Source organism: Microtus pennsylvanicus, chromosome 1 (assembly GCF_037038515.1).
Source record: "Microtus pennsylvanicus isolate mMicPen1 chromosome 1, mMicPen1.hap1, whole genome shotgun sequence".
Lineage (NCBI taxonomy): Eukaryota > Metazoa > Chordata > Mammalia > Rodentia > Cricetidae > Microtus > Microtus pennsylvanicus.
The window spans coordinates 146939132-146953134 of record NC_134579.1 but is presented as its reverse complement, the minus strand read 5'-3'; the positions used below and the strand labels follow the sequence as shown (position 1 = coordinate 146953134).

The 14003-nt window shown below is 43.9% G+C and overlaps 1 protein-coding gene across 1 annotated transcript; it reads right to left on the bottom strand.

The window, feature by feature from the left end:
- Nucleotides 1–317: 317 nt before the first annotated feature.
- On the bottom strand, nt 318–13798 carry LOC142856558 (vomeronasal type-2 receptor 26-like). The gene is given in 7 exon segments (XM_075984210.1): nt 318–1294; nt 3843–3966; nt 5376–5585; nt 7891–8236; nt 8238–8420; nt 10485–10799; nt 13590–13798. Coding segments are annotated over 7 exon segments (2364 nt in total).
- Between the last annotated feature and the right edge of the window lie 205 nt (nt 13799–14003).

The following is a 14003-nucleotide window of genomic DNA, read 5'->3' as shown; positions in this document are numbered from 1 at the left end:
ACCTCATTGGGATGCACAGATTAATAGAAATGGGTTAAATTAAGATGTAATAGTTAGCCAATAAGAAGTTAGAGCTAATAAACCAAGCAGTGATTTAATTAATACAATTTCTGTGTGATTATTTAAGGGCTGGGAACTAACAAGTGACTCCCTTCTTACTACAATAACATCTATGTGTCTACTATCAACTCAATAGTTATGAGTGTTTTGTTCTGAGTGTCTCACTCTTACCTTGATCGTTCCTTTAAATACCTTTGGATCCACACAGAAACAGTGAGCCAAAATTACAGTAGGTCCTAGTGGGCCCCCCTCAAGGACTAGGTCGTGAATCCTTGTGGTGCAGACCTGGGGAGACACCTGCTCTGGAGCATCTCACTCTGCCTATCTTGCTGTGACTGGTGGCCTTGCCTTAGCCAGGCAGGCGTGTTACTCTCTGGTCTCAGCAAGATGATGTAGCACTTGGGGATGAAGATGCCACCCAGAAGGCCAGCTGTGGAGGCCAGGATGGAGAAGATCTCTACAGCCACAGTGGACTTGCCCCGGGCACTGTGGTACAGGGGCAGGAACGCTATCCAGACACTGCAGAAGAGCAGCATGCTGAAGGCCAGGAACTTAGTCTCGTTGAAGACATCTGGCAGGCCCCTGGCCAGAAAAGCCACAGAGAAGGTACCCCCTGCCAGGAACCCCAAGTAGCCCAGCACACAGAAGAAGATGGTGCCAGAGCCCTCCTGGCACTGGATGACAATGTGCTGGGGCTCCGAGACCATATCCCTGTCTGGGAATGGTGGGGAGGTGGCCAGCCAGACCCCACAAAGAACAACCTGCATGAAGGAAGCAATGAGGACCACTGAGGTGGAAGCCCCAGGACTCAGGCACACCTGGATCCTGGCCCCTGGCCTGGTGACCCTGAAGGCCAGGACCACTGTGAGAGTCTTGGCCAGAACAGAGGAGACGGCCACCGTGAACACCACAGCAAAGGTCGTCTGACGCAGGAGACACGTGAGGACACTGGGGCGGCCAAGGAACAGCAAGGCACACAGGGCACAGAGGGAAAGAGAGATCAGCAGGAAGTAGCTGAGGGTTCTGTTGTTGGCCCTGACCACGGGGGTGTCCCTGTGCTTCAGGAACACTCCCAGAACCAGGACAGCCAGACCAGCCAGGAAGAGTGCCACCAAAGCTAGCATGAATCCCAGAGGTTCCTCAAAGGCCAGGAAGATCTCTGTCCTGGGCAGGCAGCGGTCTCTGGTGTGGCTCGAGTACTGCTCCTTGGGGCACAGGAGACATCTCTTCATGTCTACGGGAGACACAGACACCATTTCTGCAACACTGTGCCAACTGCACCAGCTCAATAGGATGCACCCCAAGCACTCCCTGCCCTTACAGCCCTTCCATCAAGTCATGGATTTATGAATTATTCTTGGTGACCAGGGCTGGGATGGGTGATATTAGAGGCAGAGGCACAAAGGAAAATGCTGCATGTTCTGTGTCTGTTTTCTGTGAGGGTTTTTGTTTCTGTCCTCAGTGTCTCATGGAACTCAGGCTGAGTGGCAAGGATGGATATGAACTCCAAAGCCTCCTTCCTCAACCTCTTAAGTGCTGTGATTATACACCTGCACCACTCTACCATGCTCATGTGAGTGTGTATGTGTGCAGGTTTGTGTGTGCATGCATGAAGTCCATTCATATGCTTGTCAAAACCAGACATTATCATCAGATATAATTTCTCAATCATTTCTCCTACCTTACTTTTTTTTGGTTTTTCAAGAAAAGGTTTCTCTGTAGCTTTGGAGCCTGTCCTGGAAATAGCTCTTGTAGACCAGGCTGGCCTTGAACTCACAAAGATCCACCTGCCTCTGCCTCCCGAGTACTGGAATTAAAGGCGTGGGTCACCACTGCCCGGTTCCGTACCTTACTTATTAGTCAAACCTATTTGTATATTTGGTTGTATATGTACATATGTGGGCTCAGGCATGCCAAGGTGTGCAAGTGGGGGTCAATACAACTTTCATGAATTTGGTGCTCTCCTTCTACCATGTGGGTCCCAGACACTGACTTATGCTGTCAGGGTTGACAGTGAATACTTTAACTGATGGGCCATGTAACCAATCTCCACAGCTTCTTCTTTTGTAATTACTTCTTTTATTTTACTTGTTGAGTATTTTTTTCTGTTCATATGTATGGAAATTATTTAAATGCCTGGCTCCTGCAGCAGTCAGAAGATGGCATCAGATCACCTACAAATAGAAGTACAGATGGTTGTGCACCACCATGTGGATGTTCTTAACTATTGAGCCACCTTTCCAGCCCTCTTTTACCTTAATTTTTAAGACAGGGTGTCTCACTGAACCTGGAGATCACTGAGCTGACTATACTGGCAGGCCACAACGCACAAAGATCTTCCTGCCTCTGCCCTTTGAGTGTTGAAATTAAAGGAATGTGCCTCTACATCTGGTCTCTTGTGTGAGCTCTTAACTGTTCATTTTTTGCCAGTAATCTCAGTAACTGGTCATATTGACAAATGTTTTAAGCTGAGCAGTGCCCCCAAAATTCATTTGATGAACTCATATCCCTAAGCACCTTAAAATGGGATATATTTTGCCATGAGTAAACTGGAGACGATGTAATAAGGGTTAAGTGTGATCCCCAGGGTAGACCCGAATTACAACTGGGCTGCAGACCTAATAAGAAAGGGGAGTTGGAGCTGGTATGTCTCCAGGTGACTCTAATATCTGCACTTGAGGGGCAGACAGGTAAATTTCTATCAGTTCAGAGGCAGACTGGTCAACTTAGTGAGTTCCAAGCCAGTCAGGGCTACATGCTGAGGCAGCGTCTATAACCAAACAACAAGCCAAAAAGAAAAAAAAGGATATAACACACACACACACACACACACACACACACATCAGAGCACCCAGTGAGGGAATGACTCTTTCAGGGCAAGAGCGAGGCCTCACACAACACCAGCTTGCGGATAATTTGGTTTTCCATTTCCAGCTTTCAGAATGGTAAAGGAATAACTTCTGCAACTCAAATAGTATGGGATGTGGTTATTGGCTGACATTTGACATCTAGGATGAACATCACAAACACAGATGCATGTAGATGCAATTCCTCTTACAAGAGGTTTAAAAAGCAAGAGAAATTCATCAGTGTCACAGCAAAAACCAGGTTCTGATTACAGAACCACTGAAGTTTGTTTAAGTAGCATATGCCATCGTTCTTGATCAGGGGCCAAAGTATGTGCAGTGTTTGCTAGAGAAGAATTCACTATGCAGTCCAATTATGGTTCATGCACTCCTCTGTTGCAATCAAGCATTTACCTAAGAGCAATGAAAAGACTAGTGTTCGGACTGGTATTCCACAAGAAAGCAAAGACTGTTCAATATCTCAGTGGATAAGTGCGGTGGTTTGGCTGAGAATGACCGACACAGTTTTATAGATTTGAATGTTTGGTTCCTAGTTCCAGGCTGTTGGATGGATTGGGAGGTGTAGACTTGCTGAAAGAGGGCTGTCACTGGGAGTAGTCTTTAAAGTTCAAACTCCCATACCAGGCCAACTCTCCACCTCTCTGCCTGCCTGCTGTGTTTGAATGAGAATGTAAGCTCTCAGCTACTGCTGCAGCACTATGCCTGCCTGAATGATGCCATGTTTCCTGCAATAATGGTCCATGAACTAAGCCCCCGAAACTGTAAGTAAGCCCCCAGTTAAACGCTTTCCTTTTAGAAGCTGCCTTGGTCATGGTGTCTCTTCAGAGCAGTGGGACGGTAACTAAGACAAAGAAGAAATACAGGAGACTCAAAATTCCCTTTGGTTCCTCAGATTCCAGCTCCAAATGTCCTTACCTTTTTTGTCTGCAAACTGTCCCTCGGGGCAGGGACTGCAATCAAAACAGCATTGGGGCACTCCCAGCCTGGGCACTTGGCTGAACCCTGGAAGGCAGCTTTCACTGCAGACAGAGGTGGGCACCTAGTAACAGTGAGCATAGTGTCACCGGTGACTCTTTAGGGATACAGATGTTTGACCTCACCCTAAGAACCAGAACAGGAGAGTTCCCTCTCAGCCCACTAGATGAGAAGACAGCAAAAAACCCTCCCCCGGTCAAGGCCATTGAAAAGTTCTTTAAAGGAATCCTGGAAACACATAGTATGTGTCTTTCTTTCATGCTTGAGAAATCCAAGAATGGGAAACTCATTCTCATGTGGAAAACCTTAAGGCCACCATTGATTGGAGAGGCCACCAGAACAAAGTTAGACAAAGTTGCAGAGGAGAGGACTCTTTCTTCACTGACACAGGACAGGGAGCTGAGCCATTTCTATGTGCCAGACTCCACACATAGACAGAACTAACACAGCACTGTTTCTAATTTTGTTAATAAATGTCAGGGTTTGAATCTCAAATGTTTCCCAAAGTCTCATGTGTTGGACCATGAGTTCCAAAATAGTAACTTTTTGAAAAATGATTGGATATTGATGCCTCTGGCCTCAATATCCACTCAAAGCAATGGATTCTTCTGGCCTCAATATCCACTCAAAGCAATGGATTCATCTGAACTTGGACCTCTCAAGTCATGAGACAAAAACTCTTCTTCACTTCAAACTGTTTCTCAAGTATTTGTCATGGTGGGTGAAATAAACTAACACAGTAAGTAAAGTGAATCTGTTGAGACCACGTTCCACGTGGTCCATGGGAAGATATTTAACTTAGTGTGTCACTATCTTCCTCTTCTCAGAGCAGGTCCTGAACACAGACACTGAAAATACTCCCAAGTGAGCATCAACTACAAATTCTCATTCTATTTGTGAGTCTGGTGTGTTCTTTTTTTCCTACATTTTCATATGTGTCAGTAGTGTAAATATGTATACATACATTTGTACATCTATGTGGACTCATGTTCACGTATGGACAAGCACATGTGGAGGCCCAAGGTTAATGCTGGGAATCATCCTCAATTGCTTTTCCACTGTGTTCATTGAGGCAGAGACTCAAAGGAAAACCCAGAGTTCACTGATACGGCTAGTCTTACTTGTCAGGTTTCTGTGGGCATCTCCTTGTTTCCATCTTCCAGAGATGAAATTATAAGTGAGACCCACTGCCCACTCAGCATGTACAAGTGTTCTGGACATCCAAAGTCTGGTTCTTGAACTTGCGTAAAACACTTTGACCACTGAGCCATCTCCCAACCCCATCTTTTATATTTTCCTTTTTGCTCGTGAATCAATATCATTCAGAGAAAGATCTCTAATGAGGTAAACAACATAGCCAGTTATATTTGACTGGCCCCATCTAGGCTACATCCACCTTATGCACAAGTAGAATTTTCCCTGTGACTTTAACACACTCAAGACAAGACTCCTCTCTGCATTCAGGCAACTCACTTGGAGATCCTGCATCAAATGGACCATCATTTTGTTCCCTGAAGAGACTTGAGGGTCTATCATGCCTACATGGACCAAATGAAAAACACCCTCGAGAGTCTTCTGTCCCTGGAAAATCTCAAATTTTGTCACCAAGTCTCCATTGTCATCAAACATAATCTTGCTTCCATCAGGAGTCTGAAAGTGTACCTTCTTGAGGGCACAAAGCAGCTGAGGAAAGAAGGGAGACACTGTAGACTGGCCAGGACAAATCAGGGGTTTTATCCAAATTACCACATGCCAATGGCCTCTGAAGTGACTGAGTGCCACTTCAATCGAGGACTGGACCCATTAGGCATAAGGGATATCAAGTATCTATGATATTTTCAGCCTAACAAACATGTTCTAGCTTTAAAAAAGTAATAATTCATAATAATTAATACAGATCATTTTAACATAGTACACTGTGTGCGTGTGCATGTGCGTGTATATGTGTGTGTGTGTGTGTGTGTGTCTGTGTGTGTGTGTGTGTGTCTGTGTGTAGATCACTCATATTGTGGAATTAGAGAACAACCCCCAGGAATGTTCTCTCCTTCTGCTGCCATATGGGACTCAGGAATCCAACTTATGCTTGGGGACAAATCTTTAACCCACTGAGCCGTCTCAGCAGCCTTAAAATTAAACCCAAAAACATGACAATGTAGTTCCTAGGATCTCATTTGGTTGTACACTATTGTCCTCAGTCTTCCCTTCACACTCAGGAGCCTGGCCCCAGCCCACCTAGACTGTCCAGTGACTCTAACCAGTCTTCCACAATCCATCAGTCCACCCATGTGGCTCTTCTGTTTGTCTCCATTCTAGGGTCCTGACATGCTGTCCCTGCCACCCGCAATGCTATCCCTTCTTCCCATGATGAGATTTCTCATTCTCTTGTCTGAGAATGTTCCAGGCTTTCACTTCCCTTCACTCACTCCTTACTCATTCATCTACTTTACATCTTCATTAAGAACACACAGACATTTTGACACCCACATTTTAATCTTGTGACAAGATCTTCTTTTGTATCCAGGTTGGCCTTAATATATATTAAGGATTATATAGCTACAACCTGTCCATTTGATAGGCATGGCCAACAAAGTCTAGTCTCCTATATTTTTTAATCTGTCACCCTCAAACAAAAAGCCATTTATTAGTGTCTATCTGATTACAACCATATATACCTTCACAGGCACACAGTATAGACTCAGGTCGTTTGAGTGAAGGTGATGAAAATACACCCATTCCTTGTCCACCACTCTCACCAGTTACCTCACCATGGAATAACCTGTTTTCAGAGGGCCCCCTTACAGATCTTGGCCTATGCTATTTTGAATGGATTTGAGAAGATAGATAGATAGATAGATAGATAGATAGATAGATAGATAGATAGATAGATAGATAGATAGATAGATGATAGAGAGATGATAGATAGAGAGATGATAGATAGAGAGATGATTGATAGATGATAGATAGATAGATAGAAAGATGATAGATAGAGAAATGATAGATAGATAGATAGATAGATAGATAGATAGATAGATAGATAGATAGACAGATAGAGAGATAGAGAGATAGATAGATGATAGATAGATAGATAGATAGATAGATGAAAGATAGATAGATAGATAGATAGATAGATAGATAGATAGATAGATAGATAATAGATAAATATAAGATAGATAGATAGATAGATAGATAGATAGATAGATAGATAGATAGATAGACAGACAGACAGACAGACAGACAGACAGACAAAGAAATGACTGGGGGAAAAATGACAAAAATGCATTATATACATGTATGAATTATCAAATAATACTTTTAAAAGAAAAATAAGTAAGGGATTAGAAGATGGCCCAGTAATTAAAGCACTGGTCATAAAAGCTTGAGAATTCACAAAACCCACATAAATGTCAGGTGGATGTGGCAGCCAATTCTAATTACAGTCTCAGAAAGTGGAGACAGGAGATTCCAAGAACAATCTGGCTAGCAAGACGAGTCACATCAATAAGTTCTGCGGTTGAGTGACAGATCCTACCCCAAAGAATAAAAGAGTGATTGAAAAGTTATTTCTCATCATCCTCAGACCTTTCTACATGTATGTACGTACACATGAGTGCACACCCCACCACATGTGCCCACATGCATGTACAATACACCAAAAAAATAAAAAAATGGCATTTGATGTTTGAAACCCTGATTTGCAGCATGTCTATACTAAAAGCCATCCACTAAAAACCTATTTACTGTTATCTGAAATATTAATTTTACTAGGTATCCTGTATTTGCTAAGGCAAGCAACCCCCAGGGACTGGACTCTTCTGGGATCCCACACACAGCACGGATTCCTTGGCCACTGTTCCTTCTAAGATGCCTCTCAGTGGTAAGCATGTGACATCCTTGCTGAAGCATATAGTCAGCTTTTCTACAGCCTTGTCAGAGCCAATGTCCTCTTCCCCAACCATCCACAGTCACCCACTGCACACGTCTCTCTGACCTGCCAGGGCTGGAAGTCCTGGGAATCTGTACTTTTCCCATCCTGCTGTCCACTGGTTATCATGTCTTGCAGGGCATGGGCAATGCTGTAGACAGCTGTGTAAGCTGCATCAATTTTACTCACTTCTGGGAAAGGATATTGCTTGTTTATCAGACTCTCATTCCCTGAGCACAGCTGGACACCCTCTGTCACTGGGCTGCTCTGGTGGGTCCATGTGCAATCAAAGGTGAACCCCCAAAACTTCTTTATAAACATGTCTTCTGGGGTCTGGCTGGGGCATAAGTTAGCAAGGAATCCTGGGAAACCAGTAGCACTGCTGCTGTGATACAGAAGGCCAAATGTGCCATGCAATACCTGGAATAGACAGGGCAAGTGACATGTGCATAGTGCCCTTGCTGACCCAGACCTGGCCTGAAACAGCAACACCCAGTAACCTATACAGAAAAAGCTGGAAATTTGCATTGCTGAGAAAAACCAGAACAACCCTGGCTGTGCATTTTTGCATCTTCATAGGACAGGGGAAACCCCATCTGGCAGAAAAAAATTAACAAATGTCAGACATACAAAGAGACTGGAGTTTACTTAAATTTAGAGAGTTCAAATTGAAAGAAAATATTCATTCACACTTTACGTTAACATACACATTGTATGAATAGATAGATAGACAGACAGACAGACAGATAGAGACTTGAGAAAGGGTCTCAACTAGCAAACCTCATCCCAGTCTCACTATATAGCTAACAATAATATGGCACACTGAATCCTCCTGTCTCCACCTCCTGTCTGCTGTATTACAACAGCACTAGAGTTTAGACCGAGGGCCTTGGGTTTGCTAGGCAAGTGCTCTAGAAACAGAGCCACATCCCAGTGCCTGCAGGGACTATTATGGTTTGAATATAAGATGCTACCAGAAAGTCTGCATGTCCACTTGGTTTCCAGAAGATGAGCTCTGATCTGATCAAGTGGAGTCATAGTGGTGGCATTTTATAGACCCCATGGAAAGTAGGTTGGAGGAATCAGATCTCTGGAGCTGTGCCCTGGTGACTCTGTCTCTCTCCTCCTGACCACTGGAGTGTCTGTCCCTCCGCACATTTCTGCCATGAAGCTCTGTGTTAGCACAGGCACAGAAACAGAGGCATCTGATGACCCGGCTGTGAAACTGCAGAAATTCAACCAAAAGAAATCTTTCTTCTCTTAAGCAGTTTCTCTCAGGCATGTCTGTCACAGCAAGGAAAGTCTAATAAGCATCTTAGTGATTGAATAAATGGTTCAGCAGAGTTGTCAATTGATCCAGCAATTTTATCTACATTGCTAAAATAATCGAAAGTATAGGAACATAAAAAACCCTTTACTCAAATATTCATAGAAGCACTATGCATGAGAGCCCCAAAGAGGCAGCAGCCGTCATAGTGACTGCTCACTGGTGTGGGAGAAACACGTGACAAGAAGCGACTTTAGCGAGGAAGAGTTGATTTAGGCTCACGGTTGGGAAAATACAACCCATGGGGTGGTGTACACATGGCAGCAGATGGCAGCTTATTGATAAGTTGTTTGGGGGGGGGGGTTGGTTTGGCTCATTTGTTTGTTTTTGTTCTTTGGGGTAGAGAGAGAAAGAGAGAGAGAGAGAGCTGAAAAGATGCCTCAACAGGTAAAGGTGTTTGCCACCAAGCCTGGAAACCTAAGTTTAATCCCCAGAACCTACATGGTAGAAGAAAAGAACTGACACCCAAAAGTTGTCTTGGACTTCCACATAGGCACCATGGCACTGGTGTTGAGTGCACACACACACGCGCGCACGTGCAAGCACACACACACACACACACACAAATAATGATAGTATTAAGGGGCTGGAGAGGTGGCAGTGGTTAACAGTGTTGCTACTCTTCCAGAGGACCTGGGTTCAATTCCCAGCACATTCATGGCAGCTAAAAACAATCTATAACTCCAGTTCTAGGGAATCCAATGCCCTCTTCTGACTTCCATGGGCACCAGGAACACATATTTTTATACATGAAGGCAAAATACTCATACTCATAAAAAAATAAGTAAATCTTTGTCTTAGAGTTTCTCTTGCTGTGAAGAGACACCATGACCACAGCAACTCTCAGAAAGGAAAATATTTAATTGGGTAGCTTACAGTTACACAGGTTTAGTCCATTATCATCATGCCAGGACATGACAGAATGTAAGCATACATACATGTTTCCGGAAAAGGAGCTGAGAAGTCTACATCTTGACCTGAGTGAAACAGGAAGTCCACTGTCCACACTGGGAGTAACTCAACCATAGAAGACATCAAAGCCCATTTCTACAGTGACAAATTTCCTCCAACAAGGCCACATTTTTTAATAATGCCACTCCATTTGGGAGCATTTTCTTTCAAACCACAAAAAAAAATCATTAAAATATATTTTTAATAAAATAAATTCTCAGTTACCTCCTCAATGCAGAGGGATGCTAGTTCTCTCTAAATTATCTGTATATAAAGGGGAACCATGTTGGACATGGAGAATACTTGCAGGGAGCCTGGCTCCACAGCAGAGCTGCTCACGCCTGTGGCCATCACCATCAGTTTCTCTATCCTCATTCATGAAGGAAGAAGGCTTGAGTAACTCACCTGGGGAAACTTGTACAGCCCCAGAAGTCTGGCCATGGAGACAGACAGGGATGACCGTGTGTCCCCAACCAGAGCAGCCTGAGGAGAGCCATGCTGACATGTATAGTTGGGGATGGGCTCTTCCTGCCTCGAGAGAAAGCTCATTGTCTCGTGGACAGCTCCATGCACTGAGTCCCCAGAGTTTCGAATGGAGAAGCCCAGAGTCAAATTGGGCAACAAGTGAGCACTCCTATTGATCTCCTCGATGGCAAAGACGAAACTCTGGGCCACCTGGTAGCCCCACTTGGAAACGCTGAGGGAAAGAGAAGCCCACATTTATCCCTCATGATGGGGTAAACTGAACACGAATAAACACAGGGACTCGAGAGATACAGGTAGAACAACATCTCCACAGGTATTTCTACATAGATGTGCCGAGGAGCACAGTTCAGGATACTCAAAGGGGAGCGAGAGGGAATGTGCAGCCAGTAATCAGAGGGGACAGTTTCAGAAGACAGAATGGATAAGTGAAGATCTATTGAATTAGCTGGGTGTGGTGGCACATTTGTTTAATAGTTTAATAGCTCTCTGGAGGTAAAGCAGATGGATCTTTGTGAGGTGTAGACCAGCATGGATTATAGAGCTAGATCCAGGTATCAGGCACTACATAGAGAGACCATGTCTCATGTAAACAAAGAAAAAATCTATTGCATAGTACACTTGGTTAGAATTAATAGTAACTAACATCTACTTCAGAATTGTTGAAAGAAGGGCCAGAAGTCGGGGAGAAGAAATATGAAATGCTGGTTCAAGAAATAGTTCAGACACTGCAGACATGATCTCATGGCAGCTCCAGATATCTGCACTGGGCCTGTACAAGTTGTGTGTTCATGTGTGTATGTGGTGTGTCTGTATACCCACACATGCTACAATACATGGAGGTCGGGAAACAACTTTGTGAGTCAATTCTCTTCTTCCAACTTTATGTGGGTTCCAGGCAGGGCCAGGTGGTCCATCAGGCTTACATGCCAAGCACTTTTTCCATAAGGCAACTCACTGGCCCCTCTTCACCTTATTTTTTGAGACAGATTATCTAACTGAACCTGGACCCTCATGCATTCAGATAGATTCAGTGGCCAGCGACCTTTAGGGATGTGCCTGTCTCTCTGTTCCTAACCAGGGTTACAGATGCTCAACATGCCAGGCTTTCACATGGGTTCTAGGAATCAAACTTGGATCTTCATGCATGCACAGCAGACACTTCACCAACTCAGGCATTTCCCCAGACCCTAAGACCTTAACTTTCAGATTCTCCTCTCTCTGCCTCCCATGGTAGATTTTAAATTTCACATCACCAAAAATAAGTATGCAAAATGATCAATTTATTGGCAAGCTTAATTAACCATTCTTTAATACATTTATTAAAATTCAGCTTTGTACCCAATACATACATACAATTGTTACTCATTGACTTAAAAAATAATATGGGATCCTGATGTGGGATTCCCCTCTGTATGCTGTAAGTATGTTTTATTACTATTGGCTAATAAACAATCTGTTTGGGGCATATGGTAGCACAGAATAGGGCAAGGTGGGAATTCCAAGCAGATAGAGGAAAAAAAGAAGGCAGAGTCAGGGAGATGCCATGTAGCCACCCAAGGAAACAGATGCCCGGGAACCTTATTAGTAAACCATGAGCCTCGTGGTAAAATATAAAATAATAGGAATAGGTTAATTTAAGATATAAGAGCTAGCTAGCAATACATTTAAATGATTGGCCAAGCAGTGTTGTAATTAATACAGTTTCTGTGTGATAATTAAGCAGTCTCCACCTATCCTAGCACTTACGTTGTGGAGGCAGGAAAATAGTAAGTTCTAGGCTAGCCTCATCTACACAGTAAGATGCTCTCTCAAAAAGAAAAGAAATCTCAAGAACAAGCCAGTGCGGCCAGTATGGTGGCTCATGCATGTGGTCCCATGTTTGGGGCTAACCTGACCTACACAAGAAGTTCCAGGCTAGTCGGAGCACAAAGTGAAATACTGTCTCTAAAAACTACCCACTTAAAGTGACAGTAAATGTGAAATGCAGTAATGAAAACCTCTTGCATTTGTGGCCGAGGATAAAATGATTGTAGTTACCTTAGAAAAAAACTCTTAATTGTTTTGACTCAAATCTCTTTCTGTAGCCTAATCTTGACTGAAACTATCAATGCTACTACCTCAGTTTCCTGCGTGCTTCGAGTACAGTCATATGACTTATGCTCATCCAATTTAAAAAATAAAGCTAAATACAAACATTTTTCTAAAAAATAAGATCCAAAAAGGCTGTTGGAACTACTGTGTGCAACAGTACATTAGAAAGGCTAGGACAAGAATGGGCAAAGAGGGGGTTGTGTTTATGGCTCAGTTCATAAGTGTGGCCTGCAGCACCTCATAAACTGACTTTGGGGCACTTTCCTATCATCCCAGCACCCAGGAGGTGGAGGAAAAAGGATCAGAAATTCATGGTGATCTTTGACTACCTAGTAAACTGGAGGCTACATGAGATGCCTGGAAAAAATTACAAGCCAAAGGAATACAGTAGCTGGCTACAGTGGTGCATACCTTTACTCCCAGTACTCCAGTGGTAGAGGCGGTGGATCTCTGAGTTGGAGGTCAGTCATGTCTACAGAGAGAATTCCAAGACAGTCAGGGCTACACAGAAAAACCCTGCTGCAAAAAAAAAAAAAATACAGTAGAGAGGAATCACAGGGCTGATAAATGAATAAAAATCTATTATTTACATATGAATTCATTCAACAAACACATCTACCTAGACACTATTTTAAGAACCAAGGATATACAGAAGAATCAAGAAGCCCCACCTGGCCTGTGGAAGGCAGACATTACACCCAGTACAAGAGCACCCATAGTTCAGTTCAGTACAAACAACAAGGACAGACAGACAGAGGTGATGTAAAAGAAGAACAACAGAGCTACTGCATGAATACACAGAGGTGGCCATGTAGCTGGGACTCAGAATCAACCCCTATCCAAGGCTTCACACAACCTTGTAAGGCTGCTTCTGGGTTTCAGAGACTCCCATTCCACATCCAACACTTACTCTGAAGCCAGCAGTCCAGACGGTGGGGCAGTGAAGTCAGACAAGGTACCATTAGAAAAGTGAAGAATGGAGAAGCTGCCCCCCACTATTATATCTCCAGGACGGTCAAAGTGATGCCTCTGCCTCGGCAAAAGCCAGGCTCTTGGTCCAGAAAGAGCAGACACAGAAACACAGACAAAGAGAACAGGAAAGAGAGTACACAGCCACATGCCTGCTGGGTACCAGACAGGACAGCCCCATATGGGGCAGTGACTTGCAGTGCAGGGGGATTTTATCTGGGAAAATGCTCTCGCTCAAGGACCTGAGGCTAAGATCACACTGGGAACTCCAGGCCCGCAGGCTGTGGAGAGAATACTGATGAGAGGTGGTGGAGGTGGGTGGCACTAAATCCCATACCATTGAAAGTTTCATTAC